We start from the raw sequence: 20,538 nt of genomic DNA, 5'->3' as shown, positions 1-20,538 counted from the left end.
AAGCCCGTTATAAAAGTAAGTTCAATAAAAACCCAGGTTAGTCCGTATTTTTTAATGAAATTCGATTTATGGTACAATCTCATTTTAAATTACAATTATTTCAGATCGCGATTTAACTAGCACGCCGCTCACTCTGTTGTAAACAGTGTATATTATATATACCTAAATATATAATGTAATAGTGTACTTTCGAACTTGATGTCACATATCAATGTACATAATGTATTTGGATACATTTTTCGTAAACAAATAATAGGAAACTGTATTTAAATTCAACTGAGGTTCAGGATATCAGAAACAATTGGCAAGATCCGAGGAAATGTACCCACATTGGCACCTGGGGTATTTTAAAAAAACGCGTACAATTTATTCGAGACTGTCTATGTGAAAATATAGAATGTGGTGTATATCCGATTTCTCTTAATGTGCCTGACAACATTAACATTATTATTATTATACTATGTTGGTAACATTAGTAACACCAGTAAAACTAACGGACTCATGAAATCGGTACTGACAACCTAACAACTGAAACGCGCTGTAAGAAAAATCAAGTTGTATTTATTTCTGCATCTGTCTTCGACTTTTCTTTTAGTTTTGTCTTCAATGGTTTTAGTATGTTTTTGACTATAATGAATGAGGGTTTTCTGTGACAGCCTAGTATCGTGAGGTTCGTTTGACAACTTTGACATTTGCGTCACGTTTGTAATTGGCTAATTAACTAAATGAGCCAATCGCAGCAAGACTGTAACGTCAAACGGACGCCCCCACATGCAGTCGCTAGTCGCTCGTTTGCAGCGATAAATCTGGTCACGTGACCCAATTTGAAGGTAATTTTGCATTTCCCGCGACTCAAAGTAGTGTCAAGTCGCAGCGTCGAACAGCAGCGACAAGATGGCTTCTTGCAGGATTTATCTTGGCCTTGGAAGCTGTTCTTAATCTCATTTAGTAGCAATCGTGGCAGTGGTACAAATAAAAGAAATTGGAGTGAATAAAAAATATCTGTTTTTGCCGAAATAGAAGAGGTTTTTTTTTTCAGCGATAAAGCAATATTTTCAGCTTCATCGCTCTGTCACGTGACCAGATTTGACACTGGAAATTAGCGTCGAGCGATTTCACGTGGCCCCACCTTAACGCCATCTAGCGATATTTCGCTTGTCATTCACGAGTCTCGAATTGAGACTCAAAAAATTGCCATCATATTGATGCATAGACAGTACGGCCACCTGCACCCATAATAAAGTATAAAGAAAAGTTGAGAGAAACTATGATCATCTTTCTAGACCAATCTTTTCTGTTCGCGTCTTTTAATGTCTATGTTTGTAGACATGGCACGTAAGGAAGACTTTTCCAAAATAAATAAAAAAAAACTTGCCCTCATATTCAAAACTCACATTCAAACGTCTGTCTCTTGCTCTGATTCAATATGAACGGGACAGACGCTATTTGATAAGTTTATTTTAACTAAGCCACGAATTCAAGTACTAAACATACTCGTAAGAACATGTTTTTGACACATTTATATAATATCAGTCAAAATTCTTACAATCGATAACAGATTACAAAACAATATTCACCTTTCATACCGACCAGAGTCATTGTCTAAAACGCAATCACATTCACCAGGTTCTTCTACCGCCATCTACAATTTGACATATAGAAATGGTACTTGTGATGCATGGGCTAGACAATAAGGCCTCAGGAATTTAAGTGGCCTGTTACAATATGGCCATATAGCTTTTGATTTTGTTAGTAAAATAAGAGTGAGTTGTATCTAAAGGTCATAAAATCTCTCTCCAGGCAGGTGTTATGCATCGGGACCAAAGTCCGAAGGAAGAGCGCCGGAAGTTGACATGCGTCCGAGTTGAGAAACAAAGATGGCGCGATGTTGCGAGTTTCTATATTTTCTCACTAGATGGCGCTAGGAGTCGCTACACTAGTTTGAAGTAACTTGTGCAACCATAATGTGCAACTCACACTTAGTTTTTAAAAGAGAAACATCTTTCTGTCGTCTAAGCATGGACTCAAAACTCAGGACTGCCAGGACGATTGCTCGGGATAGCGAATGGGCAAGTACGAAGGACCCAGGTCAGGTTCGATTCCCGGCAGCATTTTTCAATGTGTACCAGCTATAGTATAATTAAGTAAAAGAGTTTTAAGTACGCCATAGTGCGCTTAGCTAACTCACCCGAGAGCTCAGGATGTGTGGGTTCTAGTCATTTAGTACAAACAAAAAACGTTTCTCTTTTAAAACTCTATGGCCACTTAAATCCTGGGGCTACTACGAAATTCAAAATTTGAAGTTCGTATCGTATCGTCCCTCTCACTCTCGTATTAAATAATTATTAGCGTTAGCGAGACGGCATGATACGAAGTTCGAATTTTGGACTTCGTACTATAGGGCCTGGTCAGGCTATGCCTTGCGACACTTCAAAAATGAATAAAAACAATTATTAGCCAAGCTCTGTACAGTCAGCGGCATAAGTATGAAATTATCATCACATTCACATGGCGCACCATTTAATTTTATCCGGGCAATATATTTGACAACTATTTATTTACTCACTTAAATTAAGTATTTACAGTGCTCAGTCCACTTTTGTCGCTGACTGTACCAGAATAACAAACGATTTATCTATCTAAGCAAGATATTGGCGTACTTACATGAGAATTATGAGATCACAGAATCACTGTTGCAACTTAAAAATAACAAGTTGAACTTATGGTTCGTCTATTGAGAACCGGTAAACATCGGGTTTATTCACAGTTAATTAATATGAAATACAGATTATTTCTTCCAAAAATCTTCCAATATTGAGTGAAGTTAATAACGAATGCAACTCGGCAACTGCCAATAAACTTCATAACTCTCAAAACAATTATTTATAGTAAGTATGTAATTAATATCACTTCAATAATATTTGCAAGATTTTAAATCTATAACTTTGGAATAATTTTAGCAACAATTTTTTGATCAGAATGTCACTACTGTTACGAGTATTGCCTTCTCTTTTGCTACGAAAGCATCTGTCGGTTGGATAGTTGAAACAGCAGCAACTAAAAAGCAGCCAGTGGGCGGACAAAAATTTGAACAAACTCTTCACTATTTGTCTCTGTCCCTCACACATAAATATTGCTATCGCGTTTGCCTCATTGCCACACTGCCTCTGTACGGCAAGTATACTTTTATGCTGGTACACACTGCAAATATTATACGTCACTCTAGCTACAAAAAAATAGTGAAAAGGTTTGTTCAAAACTACATCATCAGCGCTGATAGTGGTCACTCTTTAAATAAAACATCAATTATGTTTTCTGATCATAAAAAATAACGATAAGAGTAGGTAAAATTTGTAAATGTTTTAGAAACCAACAAACATCCCAGTATCTGTGAAATTAAATATAGTTTGACTAGAGACTACGCCGGTAGTTATTTTTTAAGTTTAAATGCCCAGTAGGCGATTATTATGTTTTAAAATTAAGATAAAGACTATAATAATTTATTCGTCAGTTTGACTGTTTAGTTATAAATTATTAGAGAATGTCAGAGGTATTATACGTAACGTTTGAATCGATTTCTTATAATTTAATATTTGAGTTAACATAACTCACGTGTGCTGTGTGTAAGCACGTATGTAAGAGCTCTCATACACGGGCGGTTGAACTCCATCGGCAACGGCAGAGCGGCAACTGAAACTGCAACGCCAGAGCCCCAACGGAAATGGCAACAGAAACGGCAGAGCGCCAATGGCAACGGCAAAAGCAGTTGTAGCCGCGACTAGTGACAGAACTAGTATTTGGATAATCAACATTTAATGTTATTCTGTCCCGTGACAGAGACAACAGATACAGTTGCTTAAGTAATACGAGTAATATCACAACTTTTGACGGTACCGTTTCGTCGACATGCAGTTGCCTTTGCCTCTGCCGTCGGAACACCGTGTATAAGAGCTCTGAGGTTTTACCACTAAGGTCCCATAACTAACGGTTGCTTTGAGACGTGCTTTAAGTTCAGACCAAGATAAGCATGGATACCACGTACGTACGAACGTTTTTACAAATGAATAGAGTACATTAGTATGAACTTCTCTTCATTATCCTGGTTACAATGAGTTAGAAGGAGTAAGGTGTATTTGTCGATTTCGAATGTTGTTACTACTCCGTCAGTTAAACTCTTATATAAATAAGAAAATATTGGACACCTACTTTTTCTTTTGTCAATTATACAATAGTTATTTGTGTCACAAGGGAGCAAAATTGTGTATTTACGGCGAGGGCGTACATTGAATCCAGAATGTAGCGAAGGATTCTGCAATAGAATTCTAAAGTAGAATTCCTCATTACGGATTCAAGTGTTAACGCCCAAGATGAAAATAATTTTGCTCTCGAGTGGCTCATACAACTTTTCACACCGAACATTAAGAAACTTGAAAAAAAAAACTAAATATTATTAAAGAACAACCAGCATAGAAAATGGCGTGGCTTTACAATTATCAACTTCAAAAAATGCCATTTGCAATAAAACACTTAGAAAAGCCTTGAACAGAAAAGTTGCACTTTGCTCCCTCTCGTCAGGGAGGAAAAGTTACTTTTCTGAAGGAGAGGTGTGAAAAAAAATGAAGATATAGCCAGTTACGCAAAGTAATACGGAACTTTACTATCTTATTTTTTTGTTTAAATTGACAAAAGAAATAATACATTTCAATAACTTTTTTTTTACCCATGAAAGTACCCTATTGTCGACATTGTTACATTAAAACTAAGTCATGAGGCTGTCTCCTCCACCAGAGATGTGGGAAGATTATGTTGCGAGGAATATGTTCGTCATGAACGAATAGGAATGCTTCATTTACCTACCTCGCTCAGCGCATCTTTAGTGGAAAGAGCTCGGCGGTGCGAGAATAGTTAAATGGAGTGTTTCTATTGGTTCATGACAAACACATTCTTCGCAACGCATGTACATCTTTGGTTTAAACGCAGCCTTAGCCAGGCTTCAACGGAACCTTTGTAATAGGATTGCGTTGACATCTTTAGGGTACAGGCCCTACGCTATGAAGGGCAAAATTCGAACTTCGTATCTTGCTGTTCCGCTGACGCTTAGGGTGAAGACACATCTATCAGCATCGAATCGCATTTAGCTGGATAATTTTGGACACACTATACGCATCGCAAGTTAAAGTGTGCTGTTACATGTTTTCAGATGCTAAAGTATGCTATCGCAGACTTTTATCTGCTAACCATCAACACCGCAGTTGAAGTTGAAAACCGTTATGGATAGGTCTAAGTACTATAAACGTTATTGTCCTAGCGTGTATTCTAGAAGCAATAAAAAAAAAGGGAAAAGACGAAGGACGTGGATGGACTGCACTATGGAAAACTAGGGTTATCAGTGGAAGTTTTGTAACACTAGTGGCAGATTTAAAGAAATATCCTTCCCAATTTAAAAGTTATGCTCGTAAGACGATTGAAGAATTCGAGACACTAGTGAACTTATTAAAACCAGCCATTCTCATTCGCAAGCATCCCGGCTCACGCTTAAGCAACCGTTATCAATCGCACCCGTTATGTCTCACGCGTAATCAACTATTCTCATTCGTAAGCATCTAGTCTCACGTCTTATGCAGCCGTTCTCATGCTTGATCTTGAATAAGCATTCTTCAGTAGGTTAAATGGATAGCTACACTTATACGCATTTAATGGTGAAGCTGAATCGATGCGGACTGAATTGATGCGGACGCATCTTCATACAATATTGGGTTTGTATTACAAAATGCGATTCGATGCTGATAGATGTGTCTTCATCCTTATAATACGAGGGTGAGAGGGACAGTAAGATACGAACTTCGATTTCCGAATCTCGTAGTAGCCCCCCAGAACCCTATCTACAGCTGGCATGGCCACAATTTGCAATTAAATGCACTGCGACAAAATAGCCATTAGTTTGGGACCATTCAGTGAAAAAGGCTACCTCTCTTCATGAAATAAGTTGGTCCAAATTTAGTAACAGCTGTATAGGTCACGACGCAAGAGTTGAGGCCATTTTTTGTCGCTCTCTCAGACAAATACAGATAACATGATAGGGGTTAGCATGTGCGCCATTTTCGTTTGTAGTTCAGTGCGTCTTTTTCTAACTTATCCAGTAGGAAAGGGACGTACTGAGCGACACGTTGGAGACCTGGCACAGTAACCGATCGTTTTTTTCTTGATTGGTAAGAGAGTATTATTTGAAATGCGACTGACTTGTTTCGGTGCGTAACGAAGGATATAACAACAATTGATATAATTTTCATTTGATATAATATAATATAATTTGTCTTACAAACCAAACTTATTTCTATTGTTATTAATTCGATTTGATATACTTTGGGTTAGGTTGGATAAGGTTTATTTTATAAAAAAGTTCTGTGAAGCTCCTATCCTTTAAAATTATATCAAATGTTGTTATATCCTTTGAAATTATTTATACGATCATTACACACCCTCCCCTCTTTATGCGCCGGAGGTTAAAAGTAAGACGTGTGTTATCCATTTCAATATGAACAAGAATATTAAGGAAAATGGCCTGAACTTTTGCGCTGAAATTTATAAGATATTATACTACTGTTCTTAAAGCCTTTGATGACGTAAACCAGCAGTATTTTCTTAACGCAAAATGTTTATTTTTTTGATTCGATTTATATTTCATACCACTGGTTTACTATAAATAGGTGTAAGAAGAAGAGAGGCAGGCTTATTCCACTAGAAGCACAATAATGTGCTGTACACTTAACAAATGGTCATTTTCACAACTCTTGATTTGGCGTTCTTTAGGCTGGTGTTAAAAATCATTTCGTATCAAGAACTTTCTAAATTTCTAATCACTGTTTAATGAAATAAAAGAAGGTCGAAAACAAGTGACAACACAAATTGTGGAATGAAAATGTCTTTTTAAATGGTATGGTAAAGGTCATATTGCTGTTTAATCGTTAATACCTTATCACTGCCACTTCGTACATAATGTACAGAAGTACAAAATACAGATGGCATACAGTGACAAGGCAACAGAGTTAAGATTTCTTTGGCTTCACTGTACTTAAACTGTTATTTATTTATTTATTTGTAATGAAAAGATTTTAGAAGAATATTACAATTACAATATTATTGTATAATATCATGCAATATATTAAAAATTCTATCTAAAGGGCGCCGTGGATTCCTATTGGCAAGATTCTAGTTTATTATATTACACAATAATACTGTAAAGAGAAACGTGGTGGACAGTTGGCACTAGTTTTAAATTCAAGTTTAGCTTGCACGAGTATTTTAAAAGGGGCTATACAAAATATGTATGTATGTATGTAATGCTAAGTTTGCTCCTTTTGCCACACAATATTGTTCTTAGTTAGGTTTAGTGTAAGTTTTAAACTGTTTTTTTGTGGCATTAATGATTTCTTTCTTTTTTTCTTTAAATATACCATATATTGGGTGGCCATTCGTCCATGATTCTATAAATTTGATTTAATTTCTCCAGATTCACTCTGTGGCAGGGGATCCGGTGGTAGGTTTGGAGGACATGTCTCCCTCTTGGCACGAGCCGTTACTCATTTAAATCGTATGGCTGTTGTGGTGTTTTTATAGATAAGGCCTTTTGGAACTGACATGTTCATTATCTTTTGATCAAAGTTCCATAATAAATTAAGATAGAAAAAAAAATCCGGATTGAAGGGCATTTTGTACGGTGCACGAAGACCCGCGAACCTACTTTTAATTTCGATACTAGTTTCAGGTTTCTGCAGATTCTCTGCCGAAACCAAAACCCCAATTGAACACCAAAATTCGCCGAAACCTGACACCAAATTAATAAAAACGTCGAAACATACTTAATATTATAAATGCGAAAGTGTGTGTTTATGTGTATGTTTGTCCGTCTTTCACGCCGTAACGGAACGACGGATCGACATGATTTTTGGCATGGAGATAGTTTATGGGCCCGAGAGTAACATAGGCTACTTTTTATCCCGGAAAAATGCACAGCGCGCGATAACCGAATACCACGCGGGCGGAACCGCGGGCCAAAGCCAGTTTCTACATAAAGATTTGCGTACCGTTCATGCCAACTGTCTACCGGCTGTGAAGTTAATTTAATAGTTCTTTAATGACTATTTAACATCAGTCTAAAGCTCGCGCCGTTAGGTTTTAATCGGGACTTATAGCACTAATCGCTTTAACGTATGAAAGCGCCTAATACACTCCCGCAGCGCCGGACTTCAATTTTGTATGGAACTGGTCTTTATTTGTGTGCGAGGTTATATGCTTAATTTTTAAGTATTTGGCCAAGTTTAGACTAAATGCGGTAAGTTTGCAATACATAAGTTTGGTATCTCATATTTCTTATATTTGGCACGAAGTAGAAGACATGGTTTTACCAACAGTTTTTGGGACGATTTTGTAATATGTTAGAGTTACAATATTTATTTTTGTAAATATTTTTCTTATTTAGTGTAGTGGCAGATTGCTCTGCAACAATATTTTTTTCTATCTTTCATGTTCGAATTGACCTTAGGCAAGTAGGTATTTTATTTACTTCTGGTTATTTTATAAATAGAAGTTTATTACCTACATGATTATCAAGACTGTCATTGGCTAATGTTACGTCTGTACATATAGTGATATAGACGCACGCATTAATAGTGTAATTGTTAGTCATAATCCGACAAAGTAAAAAGGTACATGTAACACTTTTTACGTGATACTGTCGCATTATGAAATTATCTCCGATAATAAGTAGAATTCCACACGATAAGTACTAGAATTTTTGAATTATAGTAGTTTTTGTTAGTGTTTAATGGCACATTATGTTAGTTGAGTCCGGCGCGGCGCCCCCACGCACACTAAGAAGCAATTGAAACACTGTACATATCTACAAGAAGCCAAGCTCAGTATCCATAGAACATTAATAAAAAACGCGACTACACCCCCCCTACGTGTAAAAGCTATAACGTTCGAATTCAAATCTACCGCAAAATTGTAAAAGTCTACATATTAACCGTAGTTTAATTAATTGGCCCATTTTTAGTTTGGAACTAACACTAACCTATTGTTTTGGCACTGTCCGTTTGGCACAACACACTTCACTATATGCTTGCTCGGTGCGGCGGCATGTTGAACGTTAAAGTGTCATTAGCATAGTACTGCTCTAGATCGTCGTCGTCAGGTAGGTAGTACCCGAAACTTTCGTTGGAAATTTGGTCAGGATCTTGATTCTTGGGCATGGCGGCGAAATCCCAGTTTCTATCTATAGATTTTCTCCGTTTAGCGAACAGTATGGAGCCATCGAAAGCATATTCGTCGTCGAAATGTAGCACCGCGTCGTCGTAGAAATAGTTTTCTTGTTTGCTCGTGTTTCTCGCTATGTTCTTCATGAGTTTCTTTCTGGCGTAGCTGGATTTTTCAGAGTCGTAATCGTCTACTAACGGGTCGTTGCTCCTGTTGTCTGACTTCATATTCATGGAGTATAGTGAGGAGCTGTGCGGGCTGGTTTCGACGCGAGTGCTGACGCTATGTCTGTACGGATTTAGGTACTGTTCGTTGTTGTTGCACCCCATTTCGTACATCATCATCCCTTTTCGGAGCTGCTCTCGTCTCTTGGCGACTATTTCTCGGAAGTCGTCGGGCTCTAGCTGGAAGCTGTTGGTTTTTGCGTTCATGTAAAGATACCCTGAGGCTGAGTTCAGCCGGAGGGACTGGGAGCGGTCTTTAGAGCTCTTGTCGACGTAGCGAGGCAGGTTGCCCAATTCGCGGTAGTTTTTGCTTTTGATTTGCTTCATGGTGGTCGGCGGCACGGGGGATAGAGGGTCGCGGTAGAGTATTGATCTGAAATATATAAAAAAAAGGTTTATTGGTATTTTTTTTATTTTTAAAACATACTTTTTTGCGGACCGTACTTTTTGTTGATTGTACTTGTATTTTCATTTAACTTATATATCGACGGATTTCTGACTCAATTTCTTACTTACAAATTCTACTGGTGTGTATCTAAAATGGTTATTCGAATTTCTTAAGTTTATATCCGAATATACAAATTTTGGAGACAATTCAACTACTAACAGTGGAGTTAAATTAGCGGTTAAATGGCAAGTTCAATAAAAGTTAAGTTAAAACTAAAGTAAGTTAAATAAATAAAACTATTTTAGTAATGTAATTGCGTAATAATGCGTACTTATGTACAGTTACACAGCTTTATCTTTACAAACATATTATAAACAAAACAAACTAATCTTAACAACAAGACTGTCTATCAAAAATGGGGGTAAATTTTCGGCTGATTTTCGTCGGTTGAGGTTGATTAGAGGTGTGGGGGGTTGATGGCTGAGGATGTTTTAAGGTATGTCTTATATCACCAGACCCTTCAGGCCGCAAGACTAAACTTACTTGTTTGGTCCAAAGCAGTTGCAAGAACAACTGCAAACGCTCGGCGGATACTCGTCGTCCACATACAGGGGCATCATCGACGTGTCTCCTGCGAAACAATAACATCATTGGTATACCTATATTTGCCCGAATTTCATGTGCTATAATATTCAACCGCCATAATATTGTTTCTTATAAATTCATTTTCACTACTCATTGTTTACCATATTAATCAAATGACAGAATCTCTGTTTCCCATAATCATTGTACGCCATAAGTATCACATGCCATAATATCATTTGCCATCCATGGTAATGGTTAGTATCGACATTATATACTGATAAATCCCATACGTCAAACAAGCCTTTGAATTAGGTAAAATTTAATCACAAAGATTACGTTAGGTTAGAATTGCGATATTTGATTTGTGCGAGAGAGCGAAGCGAGCGAGCAAGACTGTTTGGAGCAGAAGCGACTTCGATAGGTTGGATGTTAGGTATTTTTTTTATAGCAGCCCGAATAATAAAGATAATAGATAGATTAGTAATAGAAAAAAGCAATTTCATTCAAACATAATCAAAATAAACACTATTTAGTATGGCGTTTGCATATTCTATTAAATAATATTATTGCACTTTTAATATGGAAAACAATACGCATTGCATTCGTATCATTATGGCATCTAATTTTCGGGAAAATAAGAATATGTCAAATAAATTTTCTAGTAAACGAAACATTCGGGCAAATGAAATTATGGCATACAACTTTCGGACAAACAATAGATAACCGATTATACTACGAAATTCTATAAAAAAGACAAGATTATAATAATTACCCAAACAGGCATAGGCCAGTCTCATTTACCTTTTTGGGCCATAATAAAAAAGAAAAAACATATATGATGTAATACAATAGTGTTTACCCGTGGCTTCGCACGCATATATAATTACATACAGCAGTTGAATTGAAATTCCGGAATTTTACTAAATTCCCGTGGGAATTCCTGAAAATTATTTCGTGGTTATGGTTGTTGTAGAATTAAAAACAACCATCCTAAATTTTATGACTCTAAGCCCAACAAGATTATATAGGTTATTTCAAGATTTTGTCCCTATCCCATGGAAATATCGGGATAAAAAGTAGTCTACGTGTTATTCCAGATGTCCAGCTACCTACATACCAAATTTAATCCAAATTCGTCCAGCCGTTTACATACACACACACACACACACACAAACATATACAAAATTTCGCATTTATAATATAAAAGTAGGATAACACAGTGTTACTTGTTATCAGCATGTAAAATCAGCTCATAGTACGAAAGTACGTCGGTTGATTGGTGGTGTCAACTTTATGGTTGTTGGTTACCTTGCGCGTGCGCCGGCAGCCGTGTGCCGCGCGCCACCCCGCGCAGCACGGCCCCGTCCGCCGTGATGACGTCTCCCTCGAGCCGGACCGCCACTTGCTGCGCCTGCGATCACATACCGACGTCATTACACGAACACGCAGAACTTAGGGGTCACCTTGGGGTGATCTATAGATCACGTTACACATCTGTGTCAGAAGGTTTGTGACACGGAAACAAAATAATTGGAAGTTTCATACCAATTCAGCATTTTTCATTAATGCTGTATTGTATTTTTTTTATCTGTATTGTTTTATTGTTTTTGTCGGCAAATAAATATTTCCTTTCATTTCTTTCAATTCGTGTGACAAGGCGGGGTGGGGGGAGACGGAGTAGATACTTTATGGATGGATATGAACATATGAAATATGAAGACGAATAAAAATGTCACGCCAGCTATACATAAGGGCGAAGCGCTTATATAGCTAATAATAAGCTATATATACATATTCTCGGTTCGATCTATCAATAAGTTGCTTAAAAAATAGGTTACGGCAGAAACTGTGGGTATATTTTATTGCTGAGTGCCATAAAATATAATTCAATTATCCGCATTGGATTAGATATTTTTCTAACTTATTCATTATAATTTACACATTTCATTTATACATAACTATATAATATTGATCATGTGAAACCAACCCCGCCCCCCTCCGGGTATAAAGCTGAGTAAGCTTTTGCTGTTGACAAATCCATAGTTAGGCATCAGTTTGGTGACAAAAGTGCAGCTAGCACCAGTTTGGTGACAAAAGTTCAGCTAGCAGCAGTTTGGTAACAAAAGTGCAGCTAGCATCAGTTTGGTGACAAAAGTGCAGCTAGCATCACTTAGGTGACAAAAGTGAAGCTAGCATCAGTTTGGTAACAAAAGTGCAGCTAGCATCACTTAGGTGACAAAATTGAAGCTAGCATCAGCTTACCTGTTCCGCTTGCGCCTGATCCCGCTTCTCATCTTCCGTATTCATGGTCACGAACCGAAGCACCAGCAAGTTGAGACACGCGGCCACGATAGCGAGTCCAAACAGGATGAAGATCAGCGCGAACATCACATAGGAAGGCTTGCGATTCAACGCGTTGTCCTTTTGGAGGGCTACCATGTCGCCGAAACCTGGAAAAGAGGGTGTATTGAAGCAGGTGTTTTTTTCTAGTTATTTGGGTCAATCAACTTTTTCTTATTTGTTTATGTCCCGTTATCCAAGATACAACAAAGTCAGAGTTTCTTAAAAAAACAGTTATAATATTATAATCACATTATAACTCTCTGTGGGTCACGTTATAGCTATCTGTGGCTGTGGGATCCTGTAATTGGCTCTGTGTTGCTATTCCTACAACATAAGTAATACATGTATTGTGTTTTTAGCTGTTGGTTCTCCTTAAATAAATAAATAAGTAAATAATCTTGAGACTCAAACTGTCATTAGACAAAGTTTGTCACTTCTCAAAAATTATACAGAAAAAATTTAACGCAAATTTTTAATTTAGCAAGCTGACATATTTTGTTTAATGAAGGTTTGATTCTCAAGGTGCGATAAGCGCTAAGTACTAATGTACTTAGGAAATATGTTGGTGCGATCAGTTAGCTTTTGATCTAAATCAGGTGACTAATTGTGACACATTAGGTGAACCAATATTGTTGTTCATAAAATAATGGCCTTGTAACTGAAAAATGTACGCTCAATGAATTTTAATCACAGAAAACATATAGAAAGTCACTGTTTTAAAGAATTGTCCAGTAGACATAACCATGGCAACGAGGTACAAGAAAAACTTTATCGACTCATTTATGTGACTGGTATAATCAGTATAAGGCATACAGGAGAACAGATGGCCGTTGGGGCCGAAAAGTTCTCGAATGGAGACCGCGGGTCGGCAAGCGCAGCGAGACGTCCACCAACGAAATGGACGAATGATCTGGCTAAAGCCGCGGGTTCACCGCAACCAAAGCAACTGGAGGTCTATGGGGGTCTATGTCTAACAGTGGACGTCCTATAGCTGATATAATGATGATTAACCAGAGGAACAATAATCAGAGTTTAGCTTGTATAGGTATTGCCACCAGAGTTGAAGTCACGCACAAGAACACGTGTAATGACAGCAAGATTTTGACATTTACTCATTCATTTAATTCGTTCTCCTTTTGTGCAACCAGTTCTTTTTGTAGCTGTGTGTGTAATCATTCATTTAAACTTTCGTGGCCTATACCAGTATAAGGGGCTGTTTCACCATCCATTGATTAGTGTTAACTGACGGTTAAAGGTGATACCGTCTCTATTTTTTTGTTCGAATAGACGGCGACGGCATCACGTTTAAGCGTCAGTTAACACTAATCAATGGATGGTGAAACAGCCCCTAAGACTTGTATAATCATAACTTACCTATAGTAGTCAGCGTGATAAAGCAGTAATACACGCTGTCGAAGTAGCTCCAACCTTCGAACTTGGAGAACGCCGCCGCCCCCCCCGCGATCGTCAGCGAGGACAGAGTCGTCACCACGCAGATGAGGTCCACTTCGGAGGCGCTGGTGGCTTTGCAGTTCAATGCGTGCTTCAAGGATTTTATTATGACACTGTGAAAGAAAAGCTGAGATAAATAAAAACTCATTTATTGCCACGTGTTAACGCCGTGCATGTGTGAGTGCGGCTGGCATCTCACACACACCAGCACAACTCGAGGCAGTCGCGCGCGCCGCGGCTCCACATCATTCGGCCAAGGAGCGAGCTCGCGGTCACTCGCTTACCATTATAATTTTTCATACAATTTTTGTCATAATTTTCATTAATATACACGCTGTTATAACCAAGTCTGTGTCGCCTACGTTATTTTCGAACCTGCGCCAACACGACGGAAAAAAACGAAACAAGTAGGTACACATTTTTTGTCAATGGGCTCATGCTCAAATTGCAAATGTAGTAAAAACTTGCAGCGCTGATTTTCAGCCAGCGCCCGTCCAACAGCGTGAAAACGAATTCTTGATAACATGGTATGCATGGCTGGTTGCTTTAAAGCAGGGTTTCTCAAAGTGGGGTACGCGAACCCCTAGGGGTTCGCTATTCGATGGTAGGGGGTTCGCGACAAGGTTTACTTGATGGTGACTGCAAGACTGGCAAGATGATAAAGATTGGTTTTTGGAGTCTTTTTGTATTTTTTATTTCAACTCCAAATTTGTTACTTATTTGTTTGTTATTTGTTGTTGTTTGTTTCAGTTTGTATTTTCGTTGGCAAGATGATTCTTACCTATACTTTTTTTTATTTTTTTATTCGACTTATATACTTACTTACTTTTTATACTTGTTACTTTATTGAAATAAATAATATACATTATATTATGATGACAATTGAAATATAAATAAACTTAGTTTCTCCAACGTTGAGAAACCCTGCTTTAAAGGACGCATGCAAACTTTGAGCTCTCTAAGAGGCCAACGGATCACATCTCCGAGCCATAGGTCATCATTGGCAACACACACTGGTTGAAGACTTTAGTGTTCAGGCACTGCGGAATCCTAATATTTATCTTTCCGAGAAACGGACAGGCGCGGCAAAAGTTTTATCTCTTCATTGCGTGTGCTGTTAGGTGAACACTTTGCGACGAGCGTCTCAGCTCCGCAATGAACAGAGAAAATGTTCGCTGCCACCGCTTTTGAGCCACTGCGGTCCCATTCTTAAAGGATAAATATTAGACTATTATAACTTCGGCCAATGTTGGATACACACTACCAGTCGACTTTTGGTCTAGTGAGGTAAATTTATTCGTAGTTAGTGGGTTTGCAACCGATAAATAAACTGATCAAAAGACGTGATAGCCTAGTCTACTGGCATGACACCAGTGGCGTACCTGGGTAACCAAAGGCCCTGGGGCAAAAAATAAACTAGGGCCCTAACTAAACTATTTAAAATCGCTTGTTCCGTATTCGTCGTGTTCCGAATTCGACTCCAGATTGGTCATTTATAGTCTGTAAGTCAGAGTCCGACCGAGGGGCCCCCTGAGCTTGGGGGCCCTGGGGCACTGTCCCGTCTAGCCCTCCGGTAGCTACGCCACTGCATGACGCGGTCTATGGCCTTTCAATCAGAGGATCGTGGATTCGAGCTCGGGCTCGTATCTCATGAGTTTCACGGTGAAGGAAAATATTGTGAGCAAACCTGCACACATCAGCGAAGACATTCAATGGCGTGTGTAAAGTTCCTAATCCGCATGGGAACTAGGGCTCAAGTCTTCTTAGCCTGAGAGGAGCCAAGCAGTGGAAGGTATAGGCCGAGATGGTGATGAGAAACTGACCTGCTGAGCCGGTTGACTCTCTCTCCGATGCTCTGGAACATGATGAGTCCAAGGGGAATGCCCACGATGGCGTAGAACATCGTGAACAGCTTGCCGCCCACCGTCGACGGCGTGGAGTGCCCGTAGCCTTGTTAATGGGGTTAGTATTGTTAGTAGCACAGGATAAGTTATTGCAGTTAGTGAGACTTGTTAGTGAGGTTAGTATTGTAGCACAGAATAAAGCCGGCTACTCACACACCTGCCGCAGGGGTAATATTGGAATTGGTCTAATTGCCTCCTTAATGTGTATAGGCAAGCAGGGGCAATTTTTAGATTGGGCCTGCGGCAGGGCGGCAGGGGCGCATAACCTTCCTAGCTCCCTAGGTTGTATCTACCGCCCTGCTAGGTTGCCGCATGTGTACAGAGATACGTCTATTAAGCAATCATGACTATTGTGAAAAGTGGAATCTTGGCCCATGGTAAAATTAACGAAAGAAATAATAACCATTTGTATTTAAGTAGGATCAGAAAAGTCACTTTGTGTAAAATATGTTCCATCTGATCTGAAATCATTCGTTTTAAGCCTTAATTCAGACTACATTATCTTATTGCGAATTCTAAATATTTTTCATCACACTTGCTCGTAAACAGTGTCGTAACATGCATGCTACCTTAGTTGCAACCCCCCAAATAAAACCCTCGACCTTGATGTGCTTGTCATGAAATTCGTGGTCGGTAAATGAGTCATTGCGCGTACACATTTTGTTGTCATGAAGCCCAAGGTCGGTCGCATGTGTCAGTGCCCGTACTAATGGCGCTGCGCCGTGCCGCGTGCGCGCGCTGCTGCTGGAGGACTACATGGTCTACATGCACACGCACGTTGCGGCGCGTGCTGAGGGAGGTTGAGGGCGACGCTGCCAAGAGCACAGCCTAAGGTATCGCCAATATTTGGAACAATTATATTTTTTCTTTTACAAATATAAAATTTTACTTGCAAATGTCATGAAAAACATTGTATGTCGCACGGGCGGTACTAGAATTACGAACATCGACTCATTAAAGCCCTCAGTCTTCGACTTCGGGCTTCTAATAGACTCTCGTTCGTAATTCCTTATTTTACCGCCCTTAAGACACAATGTACTATTTCGGCACAATTACTTTGATCCCAATTTATTAAAATCAAAATTTTACTGATTTTCTATTTGTACTAAATTACTGTTAATCCTCTGGACCAAAATCAGACTAAGAAATAAAAAAACGAATGTAAGGCTACGTACGCACTGTGTGGCTAACCGCGCAATTTTCTCAAGCGATACTACGGTTAGCCGCATAGTGCGTACGTATATAAGTCTCACCGACAGTAGCGCGCTAAAACCGCGCGGTTAGCCGCATAGTGCGTACGTATATAAGTCTCACCGATAGTAGCGCGCTAAAACCGCGCGGTTAGCCGCATAGTGCGTACGTATATAAGTCTCAGCGCGACGGTTAGCCGCATAGCGTACGTATATAAGTCACCTAAAACCGCGCGGTTAGCCGCATAGTGCGTACGGATATAAGTCTCACCGATAGTAGTAAGTACGGTGGTGGCATAGTAGAAGGCGCCAGTGAACTTCCACTGCTGGCCGGCCTTATGGGGCTCCGACTTGAGCACCACCGTCTCCATCACTCGGAAGTCCTCCTCTGTTATGTTGTACTTTCTTATTATCATGCCTTCGATTGCTGCAAGTTGATAAATAACATGAAGTAAGTATTCACTGTACTATTAAGAGGGTACTGATACTGAGTTTATTACGTGACTGGAACGCTGGTAGGACTTAAGCTATAAATTATTGATGTGGTATAAATTGTTATGGTCGTAAATACACTATTTGCGACGTGAAATATATAATCATTTGTATTTATATACATACAAATTCATTTATTCATTTTCATAATTATTAATATTATTATTTTATTAATTTTTTTATTATTATTTTTTAATCTAATAATTACTGCAAACTTTAAATAAGCAACGGCATGGCATCAAATGTCAACAGTCCAAAAATGGTGCTAAGGTGGCCAAAAACGGTACTTCTACCCTATTCAAGGTATGTCAAAACATCTGTTCAATTTAGATTAAGTGGTTTAATTCTTTGTTAAATATTAGAAACCTTGAGGCAGAAAATGATGGCTTTGAGTGAAAGTATGATGATGATGAAAATACAAACCTTGTAATACTTCAAATCTGTTTCGTTCAGTTGTAGACTCTAACGCGTCGAACACCGCTGCACCGACTAACAAATATGTAAATGTACACACAATTAACGATAGAGTGCGAACATTTTGCTTCTTCATAACTCCAGCGTCTCCTCCGGAGGGCTAAAGGCCCGTGGTGCTCCCACGTGACGCTCACTAATACCTCGTTGCGTCTCAGTCCAATACCATATTGTCTCAACAATTCCGAAACTAAGTAACCATTGTAAGTGTAATAATTCAAATTTGGAATACTTGATATGCTATTTTGTCAAATTTTAGAATGTTTTTCTTTTGTATTTCACATTCGTCATTGTACAGTCAGTTTTTTTTTAATTGACTGCCCGGTGTGGTGTGTTTGTAAATAATGCTATGAATAAATTGATCCCTTTGAAGGAAGTCATCTTCTTTTTACGTTCATTATATGGTACTATTCTCTCTTGCCAGAATTCTTATAGCTATCCCATTCTATTTACATATTAATACCTCTCCACCTGTAATTAAAAATAGATAACTGAATGACAAATAAAAAGGACAGTTTTAGTAACTTGGATATTGTGTAAGCAGATTTATCCAACAAATATAACTAAGGGGCTGTTTCACAACCCATTGATTAATTTTATTTGATGGACAAATGTAATGCCATCTGAACATGTACTTATTATAACATTGTGTATTTTTATGTATTTGAACAAAACAAGCAGAGACGCCGTTAAATTTATCCATCAAATAAATCTAATCAATGCATGGTGAGACAGGGGGTAAATATTGTATACCACTATCTTAAACTTAAAATACATTAAAAAGACTAAAAAATATATCACCACAGCAATAAAAAAACTTTTATGTTGGTATGAGGGTGAGGAAATTGACTGAAACAATTCTGTTTAGATTTAAAAAAAATCTTGCACTTTTTACAAGTAATATGCAATTTTTTAAATTATTAACGAGAAAAAAGTGGATTCACTGCAGATAAAGTTGAATTTTTCATTTAACAAGGTGGGCTAAATCAGAAGTTAATCCCAGGACTGTATCAAAATCAGAACAAAAGTAATGGAAACAAATCTACCAATTTATTTGTAAAAAATTGACATGATCAATCAACCACTTTAATTTGAATAATTTTTATTAAGTACACACTTGGCTCAGTTAAACAGTTGAATGCTAAAAATACTTGATTAAAAATAGATTATTAGAAGACTAAAGACAACATTGAAAGTTATTTCGAAAATGGAATGGAATGTTTTTTTTCTAAAAAATATTTTTTAAACAAAGAACTCACCATTCTGCAGAGGCAAAGGTCAAGGAAATTTTCGTTTACTATCTGTTTTTTGATTCCGTATCGCGTACAGCATCTATAAATATTTAATTATCTGCAAAGCTGTATCCTAAAAATAACGTGCTACAGTCCGCATTCACTTCCATAGCATAGGTCAACGCACACCACACTAACTGGGTCAAATGTTATGACGAGGATTTGCAGCGGCGACAGCAACCAAAACACGTGCCAAGCCAACGCTCAGCTCACTTTTACCCATATTCAGAAAATTTAAAGCGAAATTGGGCCAATTTTATTATTTTCTTCCCAGAAATCCTCTATGCGGTATTTTTGCTGTCACACCTGCCTGGTTTTCTTCTGTCAAACACACTTGCACTTCCGACTTTATTCATCGTGCTAAGCTTTGTTAACTAGCTAATAAATATTTACGACTACATCTATAACAAATAATTGGATTTGTTTAAAATAAAAATAACGAAAATGTATTATTTTTGGCGAGCAGCCTTCCTTGCACTTCCTTGATTGACTGGATGTTGGTGTTGCAAGTGATAAAAATCGGGACAACTGAAAAGCTGAAAGTCCTCAAAATCTTGTATAACTTAGCGAAACATAAGCATACTGTCATAACGCATCACTCATAACAACATCAAATTATTTCTGATTTCAATTGTTTCGATTACCTCATTCCCGATGAGCAAATAGGAAATTAGAAAACAAAGTAAAAGTAAAAAGTTGCCATGTTAAGAACTTTAAGAGCTGTCAAGATGACTTTTAAGTTTACAACTTTACAACTAGATGGCGTAAGTCTCTCCTATGACGTCAAACTAATGCCGCTGAATTTAATTTCATTAATTTCCGTCGAGCTTGCGTCCGAGATGTTTGCCTATGTTATTTACTTAATTTAGTCCTTGTATGTATTTGCTGGGTTTCGCTGTTACTGGCTTGATACCTTATTTATGTTTTAATACGTACGAGTTT

General features: G+C 38.1%; 1 protein-coding gene across 1 annotated transcript; it reads right to left on the bottom strand.

Annotated features, from left to right (window-relative positions):
- Positions 1–37: 37 nt before the first annotated feature.
- On the bottom strand, positions 38–20,091 carry LOC141438558 (potassium channel subfamily K member 9-like). Its single transcript, XM_074102412.1, has 9 exons — positions 19,564–20,091; positions 18,257–18,775; positions 17,613–17,768; positions 16,071–16,197; positions 14,170–14,360; positions 12,715–12,902; positions 11,761–11,863; positions 10,411–10,498; positions 38–9,852 (listed from the first exon to the last, which is right to left on the bottom strand). Exons 2-9 carry the CDS (start codon positions 18,381–18,383, stop codon positions 9,114–9,116), a joined length of 1,719 nt encoding a protein of 572 aa, XP_073958513.1. The 5' UTR covers positions 18,384–18,775; positions 19,564–20,091; the 3' UTR covers positions 38–9,113.
- Between the last annotated feature and the right edge of the window lie 447 nt (positions 20,092–20,538).

This window comes from Choristoneura fumiferana, chromosome 19, assembly GCF_025370935.1.
Source record: "Choristoneura fumiferana chromosome 19, NRCan_CFum_1, whole genome shotgun sequence".
Taxonomy (NCBI): Eukaryota; Metazoa; Arthropoda; class Insecta; order Lepidoptera; family Tortricidae; genus Choristoneura; species Choristoneura fumiferana.
Note: the sequence above shows the minus strand (reverse complement) of the source record. Positions and strands in the feature narration are given on the sequence as shown.

Excerpts from the sequence above, each read along its gene's own strand:
- LOC141438558 (XM_074102412.1), bottom strand. The coding sequence starts at position 18,383 with ATGAAGAAGCAAAATGTTCGCACTCTATCGTTAATTGTGTGTACATTT. Across the intron at positions 17,769-18,256 it reads CAGATTTGAAGTATTACAAG|CAATCGAAGGCATGATAATA; the intron begins GTTTGTATTTTC and ends ATCAACTTGCAG. Across the intron at positions 12,903-14,169 it reads TATCACGCTGACTACTATAG|GTTTCGGCGACATGGTAGCC; the intron begins GTAAGTTATGAT and ends CCTCTTTTCCAG.